General features: G+C 44.6%; 2 protein-coding genes across 2 annotated transcripts in view; one reads left to right on the forward strand and one right to left on the reverse strand.

Moving 5' to 3' along the window:
- The window catches only part of ACO1 (aconitase 1), a 56,912-nt gene extending 47,418 nt beyond the window's left edge, over positions 1–9,494 (forward strand). The window contains exons 19-21 of the mRNA XM_028711920.2: positions 5,581–5,703; positions 7,185–7,370; positions 8,862–9,494. Coding sequence (XP_028567753.2) covers positions 5,581–5,703; positions 7,185–7,370; positions 8,862–8,975 — 423 coding nt within the window. The 3' untranslated portion in view covers positions 8,976–9,494. The remainder of the gene's footprint in view (positions 1–5,580; positions 5,704–7,184; positions 7,371–8,861) is intronic.
- Positions 9,495–10,421: 927 nt separating this feature from the next.
- RIGI (RNA sensor RIG-I) overlaps positions 10,422–23,446 on the reverse strand; it is a 30,488-nt gene continuing 17,463 nt past the window's right edge. The window contains exons 12-18 of the mRNA XM_028711919.2: positions 22,329–22,464; positions 20,445–20,593; positions 18,856–18,946; positions 18,516–18,686; positions 16,922–17,073; positions 15,122–15,268; positions 10,422–11,721 (exon numbers count right to left, since the gene is read on the reverse strand). Of these exons, the coding sequence (XP_028567752.2) occupies positions 11,422–11,721; positions 15,122–15,268; positions 16,922–17,073; positions 18,516–18,686; positions 18,856–18,946; positions 20,445–20,593; positions 22,329–22,464 (1,146 nt within the window). The 3' untranslated portion in view covers positions 10,422–11,421. The remainder of the gene's footprint in view (positions 11,722–15,121; positions 15,269–16,921; positions 17,074–18,515; positions 18,687–18,855; positions 18,947–20,444; positions 20,594–22,328; positions 22,465–23,446) is intronic.

Below are 23,446 nucleotides of genomic sequence, written 5' to 3' on the forward strand. Positions count from 1 at the left end.
GTGATAGAAGGTTCCCTCCGTTTCACTACACTTCCAACACTTGTTGTTGGGCAAATGATAGATCTTTGCTAACTTAGCAGGAGTCATGTACCACCTGTAGATCATTTTCATAATGTTTTCTTTTAAGGCATTGCATGCCGTAAATTTAACACCAGTGGTCCATAACTGCTCCCAGTCAGCAAGTTCAATGTCATGCCCAATATCCTGTGCCCATTTAATCATATTAGATTTCACCATTTCATCTTGAGTATTCCACTTCAACAGCAAGTTGTACATTCTTGACAAATTTTTAGTATTGGGTTCTAACAGTTCTGTTTCTAATTTTGACTTCTCCACTTGGAAGCCTTTCTTTCTGTCCTGTTTAAATACTTCATTTATCTGTCGATAATGTAACCAATCTCTCACCTTAAACTTCAGTTTCTCAAAACTCTGCAATTTTACATTTTCACCATCTTGTTCTATAATTTCACAATATTTAGGCCAATTAGAACCCATATTCAATTTTTTCACCTCTTTTGCTTCCATTGGTGACAACCACCTGGGGGTTCTACTTTCAAACAGGTCTTTATACTTAATCCAAACATTATACAGAGCTTTCCTCACCATATGGTTCTTAAAACCTTTATGCAATTTTACCTTGTCATACCATATATATGCATGCCAACCGAATCTGTTGTCAAATCCTTCAAGATCCAAAATGTCTGTATTCTCGAGGAGCAGCCAATCTTTCAACCAGCAAAACGCTGCTGATTCATAGTAAAGTCTTAAGTCCGGCAGGGCAAAACCCCCTCTATCTTTCGCATCTGTTAATGTCTTAAATTTTATTCTTGGCTTTTTGCCCTGCCAGACAAATTTCGATATGTCTTTCTGCCACCTCTTGAAACAGTCCATCTTGTCTATTATTTGTAATGTCTGAAACAGAAATAACATTCTAGGCAATACATTCATTTTGATAACAGCAATTCTGCCTAACAAGGAAAGTTTCAGTCTTGACCATATGTCTAAATCTTTCTTAACTTCTGTCCAACATTTATCATAATTGTCTTTAAAAAGATTCACATTTTTCGATGTCAAATTCACCCCCAGGTACTTCACTTTTTTTGCTATCTCCAAACCTGTTTCATTCTGGAATGTCTCTTTTTCTTCATTTGTTAGGTTTTTTCCCAAGACTTTAGTTTTTTGTTTGTTCAACTTAAATCCTGCAACTTGACCAAATATCTCGATCAGTTCTAAAACTCTTTTTGTACTAGTGATTGGCTGTTGCAAAGTCAAAACTAGGTCATCTGCAAATGCCCTTAATTTATACTCTCTCACTCCGACCTGAATTCCTTTAACCAACTGGTCCTTTCTAATCATATTTAACAAAACCTCCAGAACCAGTATAAAAAGTAGGGGGGAAATAGGGCATCCCTGTCGTGTTCCTTTCTCTATAGCTATCTCTTCCGTTACCACATTATTCACAATTAGCTTTGCCTTCTGCTCAGAATAAATTGCACCTATACCATTTTCAAAACCTTGACCTACCCCCATCCCTTGGAGATTCTTTTTCATAAAACTCCAACAAATATTGTCAAAGGCTTTCTCCGCGTCCACAAAAATCAAAACCGCTTTTCTGTTAATGTTCATTTCCAACAGTTCCACAATGTCTATTATGTTCCTCACATTGTCAGACATGTGTCTTCCCGGGAGAAAGCCAGATTGATCCTTATGAATCTCACCTATCAATACTTTCTTCAGTCTTTTTGCTAAAATGTCTGCAAAAATTTTGTAATCCACATTTAATAATGATATCGGGCGGTAGTTCTTAACCTGGTTCTTTTCAGTCTCGGTCTTTGGTATAAGTGAAATAAAGGCCTCTTTCCACGTTTCAGGTGCCTTTTCCCCCTCCAATATTTCATTGCAAACTTCTTTCAGTGGTTGCACTAAACCTTCTCTCAAAGCTTTATAATATCTAGCCGTCAGTCCATCTGGTCCTGGAGACTTTCCCAGTTGTGCCTTTTGAATGGCCTCCTCTATTTCCTGTTCTGTTATTTTCTCATTCAAAATCAACTTGCCTTGTTCTGGAATTTTCGGTAGTCCATAATTTTTAAGAAATTCTTCTATTTCTTGTTCGTTTACTGGCCCTTGTGTGTATAATTTCCTAAAAAAACTTTGAAAACAGTTACTTATCTCATTTGGCTTATGAACATTCTTTCCCTCTATCTCCAAACAAGTAACTGTATTCAATTTTTGCCTCTTTTTCAATTGCCATGCAAGGAGCTTCCCACACTTGTCTGCCGACTCAAAAGTCCTTTGTCTCATTTGTTTAATTTTCCATTCTATCTCTTGATTTGTCAGTTCCATATATTGCGTCTGATAATATTTTATCTCTCTCAAAATTTCTTGAGACTTTGGTTTTGACCTCAGTTTCTTTTCTCCTTCCTTCATTTTTTCTAAAATTCTTTCTTTCCTTTCATTTTGCTTTTTCCTCTTGATTGAATTCTGTTGTATCAGGAAGCCTCTCATCACAGCTTTACTCGCGTCCCAAATTGTTCTTTTTTCCACATTTGTTCTCAAATTTATCTCGAAGTAATCTTTCAATGTCTTTAGGGCCTTTATACAGAATTGTTCCTCTCTAAATAGGGAGTCATTCATTCTCCATCTAAAGGATCCAGTTGTTGTCATTTTCATTTCCATCTTTACGGCATTATGGTCGGAGCAGGTTTTTGGGCAGATTTCTACTTTTTTAATCTTTGTAGCCATCACACTAGATACCCAGATTTGGTCGATTCTCGTCCATGTCATTTTAGATTCCGAGAAAAAAGTTCCCTCTCTCTCGAGAGGATTCTTTGTTCTCCAGATGTCAATCAAGTCTATATTTTCCGTCATCTCGAAGAAAGTCTTTGGTAATCTTCCTTCTTTAGATATTGTCTGTCTTTGTGCCTTGTCCATATTTGTAGAAACCACTCCATTCATGTCCCCCATCATTATTATTTTGCAGTCGAGATAATCTAGTAGAGTCTCATGCAACTTCTTGAAAAATTCTGCCTTCCCATCATTTGGTGCATATACTCCAATTATCAAATATTTTTCCCCCTGGATCTGTACTTCAATCGCCAGGTATCTTCCTTCTTCATCCTTAAATTTTAATTTTGGGTCCAATTTTTCCTTTGCATAAATCACTACTCCTCTCTTTTTTACTTTATCGGAAGATATAAATTCTTGTCCCAATCTTTTGTTCACCAACAATTTCCTGTGTGCTCTAGTTATATGAGTTTCCTGTAGACATATCAGATCCAGTTGTTCCCTTTTCAAAATGTGGAAAACCTGTCGTTTTTTTCTGGGATGGTTCAAACCGTTGCAATTCCAGCTTAGAAGTTGCAGAGACATTTTGTTTGTTAAATGTTTGATCCTCCGACTGCTCCAAGTTTTTCTTCCTCTTCAGTTGGCGGTTGTGGTAGTCCAAATGATAGATTTGCAATGTCCGTTAGCCCTCCTCCTTCTGATGTTAATCCTTGTCCTTCTCTTGCCGGATCCACCGTACCTTTCTGTAGGTCCTCTAGGTTTCTCTCCAAAAAGTACTCTTTCTCCTGTACTGTTCTTATTCTTACTTTCTTCCCTTTGTAGTTAAAGGACAACCCCTGTGGGAATTCCCACCTGAAGGGTATGAAGTTCTTCCTCAGCAAATTGGCAAGGTCTCTATAAAAGGTCCTCACTTCCAAGATGTATTTAGGGATGTCCTTAAAGATTTGGACTTGAATGTTTCCAATCACCAAAGCTTTTTGATAATGAAGGTTCAGTATCTTGTCTCTTTCCTCTTTGGTTCTAAAGGTAATCAGACAATCCCTTGACTTCTTGCTTTGCTTTCTACCAAGTCTGAAAGCCGTTGTTATCCCCACTTCATCTTCCTCCAGATCTCCTTGCCAATTTTCCAGAATTGCCTCTGTGAGAAATTCCGCCAGATTGTCCTCTTCTTTCTCTGGAACCTGTCTAAATTTCAGATTTCGTTCTTTCCGTTGTAATTCCAGTAAGGAGAGGGCCGCTTCATGCTCATTCACCTTTTTCTCAATCGGCACGAGTCTTTCCTGTGTCTCACCTGCAACAGATTTTGCACTCTCTGCAATTTTCCTTGTTTCTGAAGATTCCTGAATCAGTCTATTTATAGATTCTGTATTTGTTGCCACTGATGTGGTATTCAGATCCAATCTTGTTGTAAGTTCTGTCAATTTCTTTGAATTTTCTGTAGATTGCTTTGTTAAGGCCTCAAGGGATTGATTTATTTTAAGCAGTGCCTGTGTCATAGATTCCATTGATGCTGCTGTCACACTGTCCGGTGTAGGCACTGTGTTGCCAGGCACTGTGTTGCCAGAGATTGAACCTCTTTTCTTTTGTGTTAGTTTAGCTTTAGATCTGGTTCTTATCTCCTCTGCCGTGCCACTCATATCCCAAGGCCGTTCTCACAGGAAAAACTTGCAATGGAAAATCCCACTATTAATCAGTTACTTTGCAATTTTTCCCTCTTAGCCCTCAAGAGGGAGCAGTTAAAAGTTTCCAAGTTAGAAACAACAAAGAGACAGAAAGCCGGATGTAGAAAATCTCAAGTCCGCCATTAAATTTGTAAAACTTTTTCTCCAATTTAAATTTGGTTAGTCCAATGTCAGTAACAAAATCCCATTCAAATCTTAAATGTCTTAAAATTTTTCCACCATTTAAGGTATAGTCTATATCCACTTCAAAGTTATTTTAAAGAACAGTTTTCCCGGTGTTAAGTCCTGGCAGGTCGTCCCGGGGATCAGAGCAGTGAAAAACTTTGTTTCCCTTTAAATTAAAAGTATCTTCACAAGACTGTCTTTTTTCCCCCTTCTCCTGCCAATCTGGAGGGGAGAGATACTTTTGACAGCTCAGGTTTGACAGTTCGCAACTAAGTTTCTAATAACTGCAGCGAGGTCTTTCGTTGCTTTAAATTCCTGCAGTCCGGGGGGGGCAGACTTCCTTATTTTTTGCCCTCCCGTTTTCAGCCAAATTTTCTATTTTTAAAGGTTCCTAATTTTTTTTTCCCCTTCTTACTCACGGGAATCCAGTCCAGATTTTCTTTTCAGGAAGGAATCGGCGCTCTCCGCTAATGGCGACGCGGCTTCACTCCGCAGGCTGGGTAGCGACTCTCAGCACCGCGCTCACTCCCGATGCCGCTCCGGAGCCTTTAAAAAGGCTCTTTCACAGTACCGGGGGGCGCAAAGGTGCCCACCGAGTCTCCTTGCTCTCAGGCTTCCGCGCCTGAGATTTTAGGGGTCCCCCACTCGCCGTAGCGGGTAAGACCCGAACTTGCGGAGCAGTCCTTCTCCGGAGCTCGGAGGTAGGACCGCCATTAAGCGCTGGCACCGACCGGAAGTCTCTCTCAAATAACTTTTGCTTTCTTGGCTTTTCGTGACGCGACTTAACCCTGCTAACTTAATTCTGCAGTGAACAGTATTTTTATATTGCATTATTTTTACCTCCATATCATTGGGTGATTTTTGAGGCTCAGTTTGCTTTAGGCGTGAAAGTGTTAGGCAGTGTTTCATTGCTCTTCCCATGGACATCAGTTGCCCTGTGTGCTTACAGCTCGACGTGTTTGATGCTTCCGAGAGGTACCAGCAAGCAGGCCTCCCACTTATCGTGCTGGCTGGCAAGGAGTATGGCTCTGGGAGCTCCCGAGACTGGGCTGCGAAAGGGCCTTTTCTGCTGGTGAGTGGTCTGCGTTTGGGATGGCGAAGGGGGGTGTCCTGTGTTCAGCTGTCTGCTGCAAGCAATGCCCCACAGCTAAATATTACACCAAAGTTTGGCCATATCCGATCTTGGCGTTTTGAAAAATGGCAGCCTTTTTTGAATAAACATTCACAAACCTTTTATTGATAATAATCAGCTAAATAGTTTGAGGATCTATACAACTGTGTAACATGCAGAAAACAACATTTTTAGAGAAATCAAAGACTAGAACTGAGGGAAGTCGGGGGTGGGGGTGGGTGGGTTCTGTGGGGGGAGGGAGGAAAAATGGGGGGGGGAATAAGGATGATATGTTTTTGGATAATATGTTTTGTTTTAATTTTGAATAAAAAAGTTATTAAAAAAAGAAAGAGAAGTAAAATGGCAGCCTTGAAACCTTCGCATAACTAACAGTACAGTCAGACCTCGGGTTACAGACGCTTCAGGTTGCATTTTTTTTTTGGGTTACGGACCGGCTAAATCCTGGAAGTACCAGAACGGGTTACTTCTGGTGTTTCGGCGGTTGCGCATGCGCAGAAGTGCCGAATCGCAACCCGCACATGCGCAGACGCAGTGCTGCTGGTTGCAAATGCTGCGGGTTGCGAACATGTCTCCTGCACAGATCACATTCGCAACCCGAGCATCCACTGTATCTCATTGCTATCCATGGTTATGAAATGCTTGCTGCCAAAGTGAAGATAAGGAACAAAAAGTTGTGTTTGAACTGCAGTATCCGAAGAGAGTTGCATTTCTCCACACAATTGCTAACTTTTTGAACTCTGCAAATACAAGGCTGGATTTAAATTTGATCTTAAATTCTGGGTGTGTGTGTTAAATGAATATATAACGGCAGTTAGTGGCATTTTGGAAACTGGTTATAAATGCCTGTTGAGAACTTTACCCCAGAGAACTTTGCAATCGGCCACAATGCACAAACTGGAAGTAAAAGATATATTTGAAAATGCTTTAGGTCAGTCATGCTTTAGGACACCCCGCCCCTGGGTGAAGTTTGACAACTTTGGTAAAACCTCCCCCCCCCATAAAGCTCAATCCAATGGGTAGATCACTGCCAGTTTTTTTTATAGTGGGAGTAGATTGCAGTCTCTTGGGAGTTGGACATGCCTGCTTTAGGTTAACCAAGCAAGACAAAGATGAAAACCCTTATGCAAGTTTTGGGGTGGGGGTGGGGGTGGCACTGAGTGAGTCTCCTGCCAGCTAAGCACCTGCTGGGTGCGACCAATCTCTCTTCTTCCCCCAAACATGCAGGAGACTTCAAAATGGGGTTTCCAAGGGCAGGGAGAGGACCGAGCTGAATCAGCCTGGGATCTGATGGATTCAGGGCCAGTCCACCACCTGGTGTCTCAGCCATCAGAGGCCACCGTCAGACCCAGCGGCTACATCCGCCAGTCATCTAACACATAAGTGGTTGTTACCCATGTGCTTTCTCTCTCTGTGTTTTTCAGGGCATCAAAGCTGTCCTCGCAGAGAGCTACGAGCGGATCCACCGCAGTAATCTCGTGGGAATGGGAGTGATCCCTCTGCAGTATTTGCCTGGCGAGGATGCCGATAGTCTTGGGCTGACGGGGCGGGAACGCTACACAATCATTATTCCCGAGTCGATAGTGCCCAGAATGAACGTCCAGGTCAAAGTAAGAGATTCCATGGGCGATGATGTGGTGTAGGCAATAAGCCCATTGATATCATGTCACCTTAAAGTATACCAAGTGGGGTCCCAAGTCCCACAAGGTTGATTGCCACTTCTGCATCACGCATGAACAGTGCTGTGTTTATTTGACCAAGGAATGCGGGTGGCACTGTGGTCTAAACCACTGGGCCTCTTGGGTTTGCCAATCGGATGGTTGGCAGTTCGAATGTGCGAGATGGGGTGAGCTCCCGTTGCTCTGTCTCAGTTCCTGCCAACCTAACAGTTCAAAAGCACACCAGTGCAAGTAGATAAATAGGCACCGCTGCGGTGAGAAGGTAAACAACGTTTCCATGTGCTCTGCTTTCCGTCACTGTGTCCCGTTGCAGCAGAAGTGGTTTAGTCATGCCGGCCACATGACCTGGAAAGCTGTCTGCAGACAAAGGCCGGCTCCCTCCACTTGAAAGTGAGATGAGCACTGCAACCCCATAGTCACCTTTGACTGGACTTAACAGTCCAAGGGTCATTTACCTTTAACCTTATTTGATCAGAAAAGTCACAGCTTCCTCATACAATGGAGGCTAGAGCAGAAAGATCGGAGCCTTAAAATTGTTACTATTTATTTACTATTCATTATGGGGAGGTGTAGTACACAGGTGGTGCTGTGGGTTAAACCACAAAGCCTAGGGCTTGCCGATCAGAAGGTTGGCGGTTCGAATCCCCGGATGGAGTGAGCTCCCGTTGCTCTGTCCCAGCTCCTGCCACCCTAGCAGTTTGAAAGCACGTCAAAGTGCAAGTAGATAAATAGGTACCACTGTAGCAGGAAGGTAAATGGTGTTTCCATGTACTGCTCTGGTTCACCAGAAGCGGCTTAGTCATGCTGGCCACATGACCCAGGAAAACTGCGGACAAATGCCGGCTTCCTCGGCCAGTAAAGCGAGATGAGCGCCACAACCCCAGAGTCGTCCACGACTGGACCTAACGGTCAGGGGTCCCTTTACCTTTACCTAGTACAAATGGGTAGAATCATAGAATTGTAGAGTTGGAAGGGACCCCGGGGGTCATCTTGCCCAAACCCCTGCAATGCAGGAAACTTTTTGCCCAACATGGGACTCAAAACCCATGACCATGGAATTAAGAATCTCATGCTCTACCGACTGAGCTAGATCACATGTGTTGGGCAGTTGCTTCATCCTTGGGCCTGGAGGATCTGGGTTGGGGAGAGCTTTCAAGCCAGTTTCTTTAATCAGCTGGAACATGGAAGTTGGCTTAAGGAAAAAGGAATGCTTATCCCTCAACCAAGGCATGTAAGGGGTGGGCCGGGGGGGGGGGCACATAGCTTGTTCCCAGCCTGGTAAACCAGACTGAACTAGGATTGCTACATCTGAACTGGGCTGCAAGAGGCAAGGGTTTGAAATCGTGGTGTGGTCCACGTGCCTTAGGGAGATATTGAACACTGTTTGCTGATGCTTTATATGTCTCTATCTCCTTTCAACAGCTGGATACAGGGAAAACCTTCCAAGCCACCATGAGGTTTGACACAGACGTGGAGCTCACCTATTTCCGTAATGGTGGCATCTTGAACTATATGATTCGCAAAATGGCTGCCTAGTCTCAAAATGCGACCGTGCCACTATCCAGTTATCATGAAATCTGCCTTTTCGTGATGAGAAATTCACAGTAATTGTGGGGAAGCTACACAAATATTGTCTAAAACCTGTGTTGGTTGTGTTTCAAGGTGGTATTTTTTTACAACCATTAGAATGGGAGCCTAGATGCTTGACCACCCAACCACCATCGACCTCATCCTGCCTCCAGTACCTTATTTTGTGTGGGTGAGTAGAATAAGAAATTCTGATTAACACAGGGCTTACCCTTAGCTTCTTCAATATTTCATATAGTAACAGACAGTTGTTTTTTTGTTCCATGTGCCTGAGAGATGAAATTATCAAGTATGATGGTCTCATATAGAGTTAATCATTTCCCTTGAAAATCTAATACTGCTAAAATTATTAAATGGCTTAGCTCTTATATCTGAGAGGGTGAGTGCTCTCTCCTTCTGTGATCATGTGTGAGGTGCAGGGAGAATGAAAGACCATTTATAATAAAATTTAATCTATTTTCAAAAAAACTGTTTTCACCTCTCTCTCTTTTTTAAAAGCCTGTTTTTATATATTGTGGATTTTGGTTTCTGAGCTTAAGTTTACTAAGCAGTGTGTATAGGCCGGTTCAAAATATAAACAGAGTTTTTCAGTGGCATGATATTGAACGAGTAGTGTTTCCACACAAAAAAAAACCCTTCCAATTTTGTGCCAATGAAAATTGGGTTTATATCCATGTTGCAGCTGCCATAGTTATTAAATATCTATCCCACAACTTCCTCCAAAGGAGTCTAGCGCAGCAACCATATTGATACTAAAGCAATGCAATTAAACCTTCCAAAAAGAATCACCTCCTCTTAAAACTAGTAATTTCAGGGGTGCCAAGGACAGGACTTTCAACCATCAAATGCCTGGGTAGACCGGAATGTTTTTAAATTTTTCCTAAAACTTACTGATTGCAAAATGCAACTCAAATCTGTATTCATTTCCTGACAGAAAATAGTTTTACAGTGGTACCTCAGTTTAAGAACAGCCTTGTTTACGAACTTATTCAGTATACCAACTCCGCAAAACAGGAAGTAGTGTTCCGGATAGTGAACTTTACCTCGGTCTACGAACGGAATCCGAACGGTTGAAGGGCACCGGTGGCGGAAGGCCTAATTAGGGAAAGCGCACCTCGGTTTAAGAACAGACTTCTGGAACGGATTAAGTTTGTAAACCGAGGTACCACTGTACTTTGGATTTGAGACTTCCTGTTTTAACATATATTTGTTATTTGGTTGAAATAGAAGTCCTTAAGGTACAGTGAATCATGTTTTTGGTTAGGAGTAGCATTCTGAATGATGCATTAAGTCAAAATGGGCAGATACTAAGACTGATCTGATCCCTCCTAGATAGCACATTTACCTATCTAGGAGCTTAACATTCCTAGAGCAATAATCATGCCGCAGACTGAATGGGTTTAAAGTGGCTTTAATTAACTAATTTTTAAGAATTTCTTTTATTTGAAAGACTTGACAGTAGCTCGAGGACGGCATTTGGAACAAGGAGTGTAGAGAACTCGAAACCTTTTTGCATGCATGAGTTAATGTTTTTTGCCCAAGGTTGTTCGCTGCCTTGGAATCCAACCTACCTTATTATGGGCTAGTTACAAACAAAGGCTGTACCATCATTTATGCCTCCTTGCCCTTATTGGAAGAAGAAAATGCAGATATAATCACAACATTATCTTCCTAACAGCTGCAACAGCTACAGTTTCCTTTTTTAAATAATAATAATTTTTATCATATCACATTAATTATTCCAAATTATACCAATACATATCATAAAGTCCAAATATTTTGCCAAATTAAATTTTTTTGTTGGGGGTTCCCATGCTTCAAGTTCAGTAGGGTCCAATCATCTCATATTTCTGCGGCTTTTAGTGTTCACCAGTCCCATCTTTCAATCTTCTTCTTGTTATCCTTTTTCTTCTGAATAGCCTCTGAGTTGTTTCCACAGGCGAATTAAAGTAAGCAATATTATGCTTCTGTGTGAACTTTGTAAGGCAACAGCTACAGTTTCCAGTACGTGCACGAAGTTGTCAAGCCATCACAGAGAGTGCCACACACGACAGGAGAGAGGTTTAATCTACTTAAGAGCTTCAATGTACATGTACTTAATACCGTTAAGATTCCAATCAACCCACCAAGCTTTTGTTCGTTCTTTCTTTTTTTAAAAGGTTTTGCAGAATGGCATTTGATCAAGCAATGCTGACTAACACCTAAGAGCGCTAAAGTACAAAATACGTCAAAGGAAGCTTCTACAGTAATCGCAATGATAAAACGCAGAGTTTAATGCTATTAACAGCAGATGCACTCAATGTTAGCCTTCCCTTTTAAAAGCTGTAAAAATGGAAGGTGCCTGTTTGTTCGTTCAGAACAAAGGTTCCACAAGTAGCTTGGCCCGTTCTGCATTTTAATTGGACATTTCTTTAATATCAAATTCTTTCAGTGCAAAATTAACGTCTTTCCATTTCCGGAAATAATCCTGCTTCCCTTTGACCACGTCGTATACTGAAAAGCTCTCGATTTTTATGACGGGTATGTCCTCAAATTCCTTGTACTTCACTGCGATGCCCCAGTCATGCTGGCATTTGGCATCGCTGCAGTATATCTTGCTTTTTTTCTCAAAGTGACCCCAGTGGACGGGTTTGCTGTGAGGCCTTGTTGTATACCGGTTCCTGAAGTTCTTATCTATGACAGTGTGGTGAGCTACCTAGAAGAAAATCGTACAAGTTAACATCAACATTCGGCCCAGATTTAGGACTAGTTCTACACAGGCATAGTCTGCACCTTGAGTGAAAAGCAGCAAAAACATTTTCGTAATGTCCAAAAAAAAAAAAAAGAGGGGGAAAAAAAGAAGCTCAACAACTGAATTTTACTCCTTGAAACATGGCAACCATATTTTTACGGGGTTTACCTTTGCACAAAGGTGGGGAAATGTTTTCACCCAAAGAGCCACATTCCTTTCTGGGCAACACCCTGAGGCCCACAGGCCAGGCTGCGTAGGTTGGCAAGGCTAGAGACAAAAGTGGGCACAGCAACCAATAGTACCTTTGCACAATAGGCTTGTGTGTATGTGTGTGTGCACGCACATACAAACACACCACTCTGTTCTCCCACGCAGGCTGCCAAGGCTACTTCTGCCTTAAGGAGGAGGTGGGGTTGCGGATTTCATGGCCCCTCCACGTGCGCGGGGGTTGGGAGGCCAGTCCTGCATGATTGGGGGATTCCCGGCTATGTCACCCCCTAGCCGGCCAATCGGGTCAGTCCAGGGGTGTGGCCTGCCATTTAAAAGGCAGGACGCAGCTGGGGATCTCCCTCTTTGTCCGCCCACCAGCGGCTCCTGTTTTCCCACCCTCTCTCTCTCTAAGGTTTTCTCTCTTTGACCTTGCTATGGACTGCGGTTGGTTGCCATTGAGGGGTCTGGTAGGAATTTTTCCACTTGGCAAATTGGCACCAGCCACTTCGTTTTCGCCTACCTCGTAGCAAATCGTCACAACTTCTCGGCATTGGAATAGTTCTGTAGACGGAAGAGGAGAGGTAACGCCATCACCTGCCCCACATATTGAAGGGTAGTCTGTTAAAGGATTTGGGGGGGCGTGGCCCTGTCTGAAGCCTAGGGAGGTGACGGCCTAAGGCACGACCCCTAGCGGTGACCCTGGGGGACCTCCCAGTTGATGTTCATCAGCAGGACTCCCCCTACTGGTGGTTAACCCTTCCCGGACTTCAAGCAGAAGGGCCGGAGTCAGATATAGTCGGTTAGGACCAATGTCTAAGCCAATACCGCTCATCACCTGTAACCAATAAAGTTGTGGCCATTTTTAGCCCGTTAACCTTAATAATTGTATCATGTGTCGTTATTTCCATCTGGGAGCAGGGGTCGGGAACTCGCCACGCAACAAGCATTACAAGGGCAAGTTCCAATTGGGCAAAAATCTCTCTGGGTGGAGCCCAAAGAGAACTCATTTAAAACACACACACACACACACGAAAATATCTGACTTTGCTCTAAACATATTGAATACGGGTGTTGTTCCCAGTAATCCCACCCTGCACAGACTGCCACAAAGGTTCAGTGCAACCAACCAGTGGTATAGTGTCCTGGGTGGGCCCTGGGTGCAGAATTCTGAGGGGATGCAACCCGGTGCTACCACAACAGCCTCCCTCGCTGAGGCAGTGTGGCTGCCTGGGGATGCGAGCCGCAACCAGGCCGGGCCTTCAGGACTGCGGTGCGGCCTCCTCGTGGCCGGCCAAAGGACACCCCGCCCTGGGTCAAACTCCCGCCAGTCGGAGTGTGGACTTTTCCTGGCCTGTTCTGGTCCTTCTATAGGGCCTCCCTCCTAGTGTGTGTCCTTGGGCAGGTCCTACAGCGGGAACACAGTGAGGAGAGTCTCCCGCTCGCCCAGGACCCGCCGGTTCCCGCCCTTGAGCTGCGCGGCCAAGGAGAGACAGCCAGGGAAGGGCTGTGCTTGCTGCCTCGGCCAGCTTGCTGCAGCTACAACGCCGGTGCTGCTGGGAGATATGGCACCAAGCTTGCCAAGGAGCGCCAGCCACTACTCCTGCCAGGAGCTTGCTGAGCTGAGAGGGTGAACATGGTGACTGGTGGGTGACCACCCATGAGGAGCAGCCACTGCACAGGCACAGTGAAGTCCGCCTGTTGATTCCTGCGAGGAGGTTAGGAGTCACAATCCTTGCCTTGCCCCGGGGAAATGGCAAGGCAAGCTATGCCATTGCAACCAACCATTTACCAAGTGGCTAGTGCTACATAATAATAAATTATTATTATTATTATTATTTATACCCCACCCATCTGGCTGGGTTTCCCCAGCCACTCTGGGCGGCTTCCAACAAAACACTAAAATACAATAACCTATTAAACATGAAAAGCTTCCCTAAACAGGGCTGCCTTCAGATGTCTTCTAAAAGTTTGGTAGTTATTTTTCTCTTTGACATCTGGTGGGGGGGGTGTTCCACAGGGTGGGTGCCACTACTGAGAAGGCCCTCTGCCTAGTTCCCTGTAACTTGGCTTCCCGCAGAGAGGGAACCACCGGAAGGCCCTCGGCGCTGGACCTCAGGGTATCCTATTCACGTTTGCCCGGCTTGTGAATCTTACTCCATGTCTCCATCTGATCACAAATATGCAGAAGCAACAGCTCGCTTGCCACAGCAATATAGATGAGCCACAGAGCCGCTGTGGTTATATTTAAAGGTAAAGGGACCCCTGACCATTAGGTCCAGTCGTGACCGACTCTGGGGTGGCACGCTCATCTCGCTCTATAGGCCGAGGGAGCCGGCGTTTGTCCGCAGACAGCTTCCGGGTCATGTGGCCAGCATGACTAAGGCACTTCTGGTGAACCAGAGCAGCACACGAAAACGCCGTTTACCTTCCCACCGGAGCGGTACCTATTTATCTACTTGCACTTTGACGGGCTTTCGAACTGCTAGGTTGGCAGAAGCAGGGACCGAGCAACGGGTGTTCACCCCGTCGCGGGGATTTGAACAGCTGACCTTCTGATCGGCAAGTCCTAGGCTCTGTGGTTTAACTCACAGCACCACACGCATCCCTTACATTTGTCATTTGACTAAAATGGTCATCCATTTTTACAAAGGCATAGGATCCCTTTTGGTTTTCCCTCAAAGCATTTGGACACATGAAATATGGCCTGCATTTCAAAGCAAGGGACCCGGGCAAAAACACACACAGATTATATCATTTATTTGGTGCACAGAATTTCACTTGCATCCCACTACAACCGGAAGCCAAAATGGGTGCTACCAAACCAAGGCTGGGCTACATCTCCCAACATCCCTGCCTATTGGCCAAGGCTGATGGGGACCTGGGAGTCCAAAACGTAGGAGGTCAACAGGTCGCTGAAGGTGCTTCTAATATTGGATAGCTTTAGCATATTCAGGAATCAAACATTTATTGTCTCTTTTGTAGGAAATGTGTGCTTTTTTGTGCATTTTGCATAGTTTGAGCAGAAAAAAATACAAGTGACGCAAAATTCACCACCCATGCCCTCCTCTGTAAATGACAAAATTGGTTAAAACAACAACAACACAAAACCCATTCCGTGAGGCATAATGCGTAAGAATTCCCACTGTAAGTTTACCTCAAGCACCCGGATGTCTTCCACGTCGCAGGCGTGTGCTTTACACTTCCCGCACAACAATTTCCGCTTGCCCGTTTCCAGCTTGGGCTGAGGCTCTTTCTTCTTGGAATCTTGAATTTTCTTTTGTATCTTCTGCAAGTCGCTTATCTAAGGGGAAAGGAGTGGTTAGAACAGAGGGCGAGAGATAACCACTTCTCTGGGGAGCCGGAATACTCCTGGAGGCTGCTGATTATTGCGGAGGGCAGAACACTTCAATGTAGGGAATGACACAACGAAGGGTCATGGGGCAGAGCACGATTTACCCTATTTTTCTGTGTATAACATGCCCCTGTGTATAAGACACCCCCTATTTTGGGGGACCTGCAATTAATAAAATTGTTGTTGAGCTTTTTTTGGGGGGGGGGATTGCCAAAAATCACTCACATAGCTGAACAACGCTTCCTATCACACACGACGCAGAAGCCACCAATCGTCTGACCACTCGCCACCAGCAGCCTGCCGCAGCAGCAGCCAATCAACAAAAGCCCTTGGCGCAGCCACCAATCACCCTCACTACAGTGGGTAGTGAGTAGTGTAGTGGGTAGTCACTAACAATCTCCTGCTCGTGGCAGCAACCAATCCCCCGTCCCCCCCATGGGTATAAGACGGACCCCAATTTTTATACATTCTAACGTACAAAAACCTCATCTTACACTCAGAAAAGTACAGTACATCCTGAAGTTCCCAAGGTGGATCTCCAAGCTGGGTTGGAAATGTCTCTTGCCTAAAACCCTGGAGAGTAGGGCTAGGTAATATATTAATAAATTCTATCCGGTTTGAAGTCCATATCATGATATTGGTTTCATAATTTTTGACTTGGCGATATATTGCAAATCATGATGTGTGTTAGAGACAGGTGATATATGGTCCAAATCTGATTTGAAGTCCATATCATGATATCGGTTTCATAATTTTTGACCAGGCGATATATTGTGAATCATGATGTGTGTGTGCGCTATGCAAAAATCACAATGTGGGGAAGACCGTGAAGCCAGCCAATCCTTATTTCAATCCTAATATACTTCAATGTTTAGCTGGTGTGATATATTGGGATGTTGAAAACCAGATTATCGCCTGCTGGAGAGACGCTGCCCGTCAGTGTGCTAAATGGGCCAATGGCTCTGACTCGGCATATGGAAGCTTTTTAAAGACATTCAAAATTTAGGCAGGCCTTTGCAGTGGCGGAGGAAGAGGGTGCGGTGGGGGTGGGCCACCCCGGGTGTTACCACTGAGGAGGGTGACAAAATGCCAGGCGGCACTCGCCGCGGGGCCTGCAGTGTGCCCGAGCCACGCGTCTCTCCTGGGAGAAACGCAGTGGCTTGGGCGCGCGTAAGCTTCACATTGCCCAAACGGTCTGCTCACCGCCTCCCCACAAGCTGTAGGGCGGCTGAGTGGGAGGAGGAAGGGAGACTCCCTGGAGGCCCCGCGGAGTGTCCTGCCCCGGCTCACCCCTCCCCATGGGAGGCTGGCGCTGGCTCTGCCCCTGGGCACAGGGCATGCGTGCCACCCCAGGCGCCCGATTGGATTGCTCCACCGCTGAGCCCTTGTGCTTGCCTTCTCCATAGCTGTCAACTTTTCCCTTTTATTGCGAGGAATCCTATTCAGAATAAGGGAATTTCCCTTAAAAAAAGGGAAACGTTGACAGCTATGGCCCTTCTCCCAGGTACTCTGCTTCTGAGCTCCAGAACTCACTCATGGGGCCAACAATAGGAGGGTTATATGTTGCTGTTGTTTGAAAGCAAAGTATGAAAATGGAGTCACCTTCTGCGCAAATGTCTCCTCGTCCCACTTCTGCACTTTCTCAATGGCTTGGTTCATCATCTCTTCCTTTAAGATGTTATATTTCTCGTTCTCCTCCTGTTCTTTTTTGCTCGTCACAAGGATGCACTTGCTGTCTTTGGCTCTTCCGCGTCCTGACGGCGGCACAGAACAAACAGGTTTAGAAACCACAAAGCGAGGAAAGGCAGAGGGACACCCGCCACCACTTTCACTTTGAGGGGCAAGAAGGGCAGGAAAGCCCAGGCATGAGAGTGAACATGGCAATTAAATGAAAATTAATAAAAAATTTTTTTTTTTTTAAAAAAGAGTGTGAACATGACATGCCCTGGGATAGCTCAGTTGGTAGAGCAGGGTGAGCTCCGATCTCTCCAAGTGTCCCACTATCCCCCACCCTCCAGGTTGCCTCCCACAAACATTCCCAAACATTTTATGGGGCCAATGGAGGTTTAGCCCAGAATGTTTAACTTGCTAGATTACCAGATGCTTGCATCTACAAAGTGATCACATTGTACTTTGAACTTACTTCTCGTTGTTCCCACCTCTTCCTTTTGCATCATGCCTATTAAGACTGTAATCTAATCTGGCAGAGACTGGGGCTGGGCAATATATCGTCCACAACTAGTTTGATGTCCATATCGTGATATCAGTTTCATTCTTTTTGACCTGGCAATATATTACGAATTATGATGTGTGTGTGTCTGCTATGCTATGAATGCACAAATCACGATGTGGGGAAAACCCTGAAGCTTCACATAGCTCCATCCTTATTGCAGACACCATGATATATCGGTATATTGTGATGTTAGCTGGTGATATATAACGATGCTGAAAACCAGATATTGAAACCCAGCCCAAGCAGAGACTTAATTTTGCTGGCTTCTGTAGTACCAGATGTTGGTGATTGCTAGGAGTTGGGGTCCAGCCTTTCCAGAGGGCACCACATTGACTAAAAGGTAAAGATAAAGGTACCCCTGACTATTAGGACCAGTCACAGACGACTCTGGGGTTGCGGTGCTCATCTCGCTCTATAGGCCGAGGGAGCCAGCATTTGTCCACAGACAGCTTCCGAGTCGTGTGGCCAGCACGACTAAGCCGCTTCTGGCGAACCAGAGCAGCGCACGGAAATGCTGTTTACCTTCCCACTGGAGCGGCACCTATTTATCTACTTGCATTGGTGTGCTTTTGAACTGCTAGGTGGGCAGGAGCTGGGACCGAACAACAGGTGCTCACCCTCTTGCGGGGATTCTAACTGCTGACCTTCCAATTGGCAAGCTTAGGCTCAGTGGTTTAGACCACAGCGCCACCCATGTCCCCTGCATTGACTACCTCTGCTCTAAACACTTTAAGAACGTAATAACTATTGAGCAAAACAGAAACAAAACCATGGCCAGGATCAATAAGCTCATATTTTGTTCCATGATGGGGGCAATGTCTACAAACAGACTCCCAAAACACCTGCTTTCCAGGCTTGCATAGCCTGCTATGAATTGTGCAGCTGCACAATTGGCAGTATAAGCTCACCCTCAATTGGAACACCATCCCGGCCTATGGACCATGGAATAATTACACCACCTACCTCGGACTTGTATCATTTTGATGACGTTGCCCGTATATTCATACAGAAGAACAAGGTTGCACTGAGCAATATCTATCCCTTCATCGGCAACAGATGTAGCTATGAGCATCTTGCTGTCCCCATCGGTTTTGAAGGAGTCCAAGACACCTTTTTGATTTGGGAGTGTCATACCTTTTAAAAAAAAAAGTTGACCAAGAAAAATAAAAATTATCCACAGAATGAAAGCTATTAACACAGGCATTGCCCTTAACAAAGGCACTGCTATTCACCGTTCTAAATAGTGTGGTGTTCTGAATTGGCATTGCCTCAACAAAGTTAGTAAAAGACAAAGTTCCCTTACCTGTTTGCTGATTCCTTTTTCCACGGCCCATCAATACATCTGGCTTTAGGTGTTGAAGTTGGGGGTTCTCTTCTATCCAGTTCTTCAATGCCTGTAAAATTTATTGGTTTCAGAATTTCTTTCCACCCAATCTTTGATTCAGCTGAGCTTTAGGCCACACTCCCACATATATCTACACAAACAGATGCTCAACATTTTGGGGCAGATACTGTATTTTTCGCTCTATAAGATGCACCAGACCATAAGACGCACCAAGGTTTTGGAAGAGGAAAACAAGAAAAAAAAAATCTGAATCCCAGAAGCCAGGACAGCAAGCGGGATCACTGCGCAGTGATCCCGCTTGCTGTCCTGGTTTATGGGATAGCCGCATAGCCTCTCCCGGGCAGGGGGAGCCTTCATCGCCCTGCTCAGGAGAGGCTGCGCGCGGCTAAGCCTCCCCTAAGACCTGCGCTCCCTTCAAAGAGAACATGTGTGCTGCTCTTGGGGGCTTTTCCCCGAGGAGGGCAGCCCTTCTCCCTCCTCGGGGAACAGCCCCCAAGAGCCGCACACGCGCGGCTCTTTAAAGGGAACGCTGAGCAGAGCCTCCCGCCTGCATTCGCTCCATAAGACACACACATTTCCCCTTACTTTTTAGGAGGGGAAAAGTGCGTCTTATAGAGCGAAAAATACGGTATTCTGTAAGGAATCAACAGCGTTCTTTTCAACTCACTAACCAGTCACCATCTTTAAAAAATTCAGAGCACTGAATACATAGGACAGGAAAAACTGTCCTAGGATTGAAATGAAGTTATGCTTTGAAGCATATACCTTCCGGGCGGTTTGAGAAGGTCCTCTCCAACAGGTCCTCTTTTGGTGACACTGCATGAAGCCCAGTGTCACTGACACACTCGGGACACATCATGCTGAACCACAACTCAAGTGTGATGCTCACAAATGGGAAAGAGCCTAGCTAAGTTCATATTCTTCCCTCTCTCCTCCTGTGACACAGGCAGGAGTCCAGAAGCTTCTGTTTCAACTTTTGGCTAACCATGGTTTGCTAACCATGGTTTGTTTGTGTAGATGACATAGCAAACCATGGTTTGCAAACCATGGTTTGCTATGCCATCCAAACAAACATGTCAGCTGTTGTTTGTTTCAAATAACCCACCTACAAACCATAATTTCTTAAGATGGGTTGTTTAACCAGCCCTACAGACAGCATAGAAAGCTATGCGTAATCAAAACTTCCAAGTTTCCAAACTTCTCCTCCCAGACACATAGGAAGGGGAGAGCTTCTAGTCCTGCTCATTCATGTCACATTGAATTGGCACTCATCCATCCTTTCAAACAGAGAGAAGCCAATACTTCACTCCTAACCTTGCCATTTTACTCTTGATGAAATGAGACAGCAGAACAAAACTATTTTTGGATGGTGTGTTTTATGTTGACATGTCACGATTATTTTACTGCATAGCTAATTTATTTTTAAAAACAATTTACTGGCTAGGAAGCCAATGCTATTGATTCATATTTCAGCCCAAGCACAACAAAATAAATAGACAAGATATTTTCAATTGCCCCATTAGGGCTATTAAGACAGGTTCTCTTACAGCTACTAGTGCCCTTGTCTTCACAAAGAGAATAGTCCGTGTCTGCGGGTTCAGGCGGTATTCTTCTTCCAGAATAAAAGTGACCCTTTCCAATTTGGGATTTTCATTGGATTCATCCTGAGCATCTTTACACAGCTCTGGCAATTTAGCTGCAGAGAAAAAAGTTTTATCTCCATGTGTGTGTGATATATGAGAGATCATACCCCCTGCCCCCGAAGAAAAAGGAAGAATCTAGTACACAAGACCATTGCTAGTTTCTTTTACTTCTCTATAATACTTGCTTAGTTACTTCTCTTAAAAAAAAACAGACTAGCTGAAGCAGTGCCGGATTTATGTATAAGCTAAACAAGCTATAGCTTAGGGCCCCACTCTCTTGGGGGCCCCAAAAAAATTTAAAGGGGAAAAAACTGGATGTACTTTGATAAAATACATATTTTGTTATGTGCAAATGGCTTTAGATACCTACTAGGTCCATAAATTAAAGGGACGCGGGTGGCGCTGTGGGTTAAAGCCTCAGCGCCTAGGGCTTGCCGATCTAAAGGTCGGCGGTTCGAATCCCCGCGGCGGGGTGCGCTCCCGTCGTTCGGTCCCAGCGCCTGCCAACCTAGCAGTTCGAAAGCACCCCCGGGTGCAAGTAGATAAATAGGGACCGCTTACTAGCGGGAAGGTAAACGGCGTTCCGTGTGCTGCGCTGGCTCACCAGAGCAACTTCATCACGCTGGCCACGTGACCCGGAAGTGTCTGCGGACAGCGCTGGCTCCCGGCCGATAGAGTGAGATGAGCGCACAACCCTAGAGTCTGTCAAGACTGGCCCGTACGGGCAGGGGTACCGTTACCGTTACCGTTAGGTCCATAAATTACCATATAGCATATATTCAACACAAAAAACAGTGACAATTTGTTGTTGACAAAGGACAGCTGGACCTATAAAGCTAGCTCAGGGCCTCATCAAACCTAAATCCTGCTCTGAGCTGAAGCAACTTACAAATATTTTTTTCTGTATTTCACCCAAAAACTTCAGGAAGGACCCATGAGGTGATCTTGTTTTATCATCTCAGCAACCTTTTAAGAGTTTCATCAGCAAAGGATTAAGGCAGCTTGGCTAATCCCTGCTTCTTTTTCACTTCTTGTGGTGCTGTGGTCTAAACCAGTGTTCCCCAACCTTGGGCCTCCAGCAGTTTTTGGACTACAATTCCCATCATCCTTGACCACTGGTCTTGCTAGCGAGGGATGATGGGAGTTGTAGTCCAAAAACAGCTGGAGGCCCAAGGTTGGGGAACACTGGTCTAAACCACTGAGCCTCTTGGGCTTGCTGCTCAGAAGGTCAGCGGTTCAAATCCACTCTTGTGGTGGTGAGCTCCCATTGCTCTGTCCCAGCTCCTGCCAACCTAGCAGTTCGAAAGCACGCCAGTGCAAGTAGATAAATAGGTACCACTGTGGTGGGAAGGTAAATGGGGTTCCCATGTGCTCTGGTTTCCATCATGGTATTCTGTTGCACCAGAAGCAGTTTAGTCCTGCTGGCCACATGACCCGGAAAGCTGTCTGTGGACAAACGTCGGCTCCCTTGGCCTGAAGCGAGATGAGCACCGCACCCTTTAGTCGCCTTTGACTGGACTTAACTGTCCAGGGGTCCTTTACCTTACCTTTCCTTGCTTATACAATATTAGTGAGAACTTGCTCCTTATTTCCAACTTATACTTCAAATGCACTTACTTGGCTACTACACCTCCACCAGGAAAGGAGGTATTACCAGCGCCATTTTTCTAGAAAAAGAGGTGCTGGAACTCACCTAACAAACGCCTCCCTCATTCTCTTAGAATGGCAATGGCGCCCAACTGAGAGGTGCTGGGTGAAAAAAAAGCCCTGGGTATTCCTCTGAAGTACCTTCAAAATCCAATGTCAGCTTCTCCTCTATTTCATCAAAGCCTCCACTTCGGATATTCTTAAAGAACTCCTTCAGGTAAGCGAGTGCATCTTGAGTCCGTGCATCTTCATTGATAATGAGGGCGTCATTGTATTTCTGGGTGCAAAGGAAATTTCAAACGCTTTTGAAATCAATAATTCAACTTAGGGGCGAAAACAGAGGCGGTGGGAGATTTTTCAGACTGAGGGCAGCAAGCTCCCTTCTGGACAATCTTCAACGACACAACTACCAGTGGTGCGGAAGGCAATGAAAGTAAATGTAGGCTTTGCCCGCTAGGCTAGTTGTGGTGCCAGACCTGCAGGCTGTGGTTAAAATAAGGAGTGGTAAGATGGACTCAGGCAAACAACGATCTAGGTTGAAAATGGCCACAACTTAAAAGCTTCTGGGAAATGATATATAATGAGATGGAAAAAATGTTGAAATATACATTTATTAAAAAACCAGAAGCATTTTTACTGGGCATTGTAGGAAGTGATATAAATAGAAAAGAATGTAAGCTGTTTTTATATACGACGGCAGCAAGAATATTATTGGCAGAAAAATGGAAGCAAGAAGAATTGTTGACGAAAGAAGAATGGAGGATGAAATTAATGGACTATGCAGAACTAGATAAACTAACAGGAAGGATTCGAAATCTGCGGGACCAGAAATTCACAGAAGACTGGTGTAAATTTACAGACTATTTGAAAAGTAATTGTGATGATCAGACTACGTTTGTAGGTTGGCAAGAAGTTTTGTGAGGTGAATTATTGGAACTATTGCAAAAATGGATAAAGGGGAGGATGGTTAGTTAAGATAATTAAGGGCAATATGAATTTAAGAAATGCATAAGTAGTGGTTAAAACGGTGGATCATCAGAGGTGCTGATGGAAGTCCAAAAAAAAAGATTGTATAAGTGGTGAAGTTTTGTGGTATGTATTATAATTTGTATGTTAAAATTAAAAAAAAATATTATTAAAAAAAAGAAAGAAAATGGCCACAACTTTATTGATTACAGATGTAAGTGGAACTTTGGCTCAGGCATTGGGTGTATGTCTGTTTCAGCCTCCTGCCAGAGGGCTGAAACCATGTGAGGGTC

This window comes from Podarcis muralis, chromosome 17 (assembly GCF_964188315.1).
Source record: "Podarcis muralis chromosome 17, rPodMur119.hap1.1, whole genome shotgun sequence".
NCBI lineage: Eukaryota > Metazoa > Chordata > Lepidosauria > Squamata > Lacertidae > Podarcis > Podarcis muralis.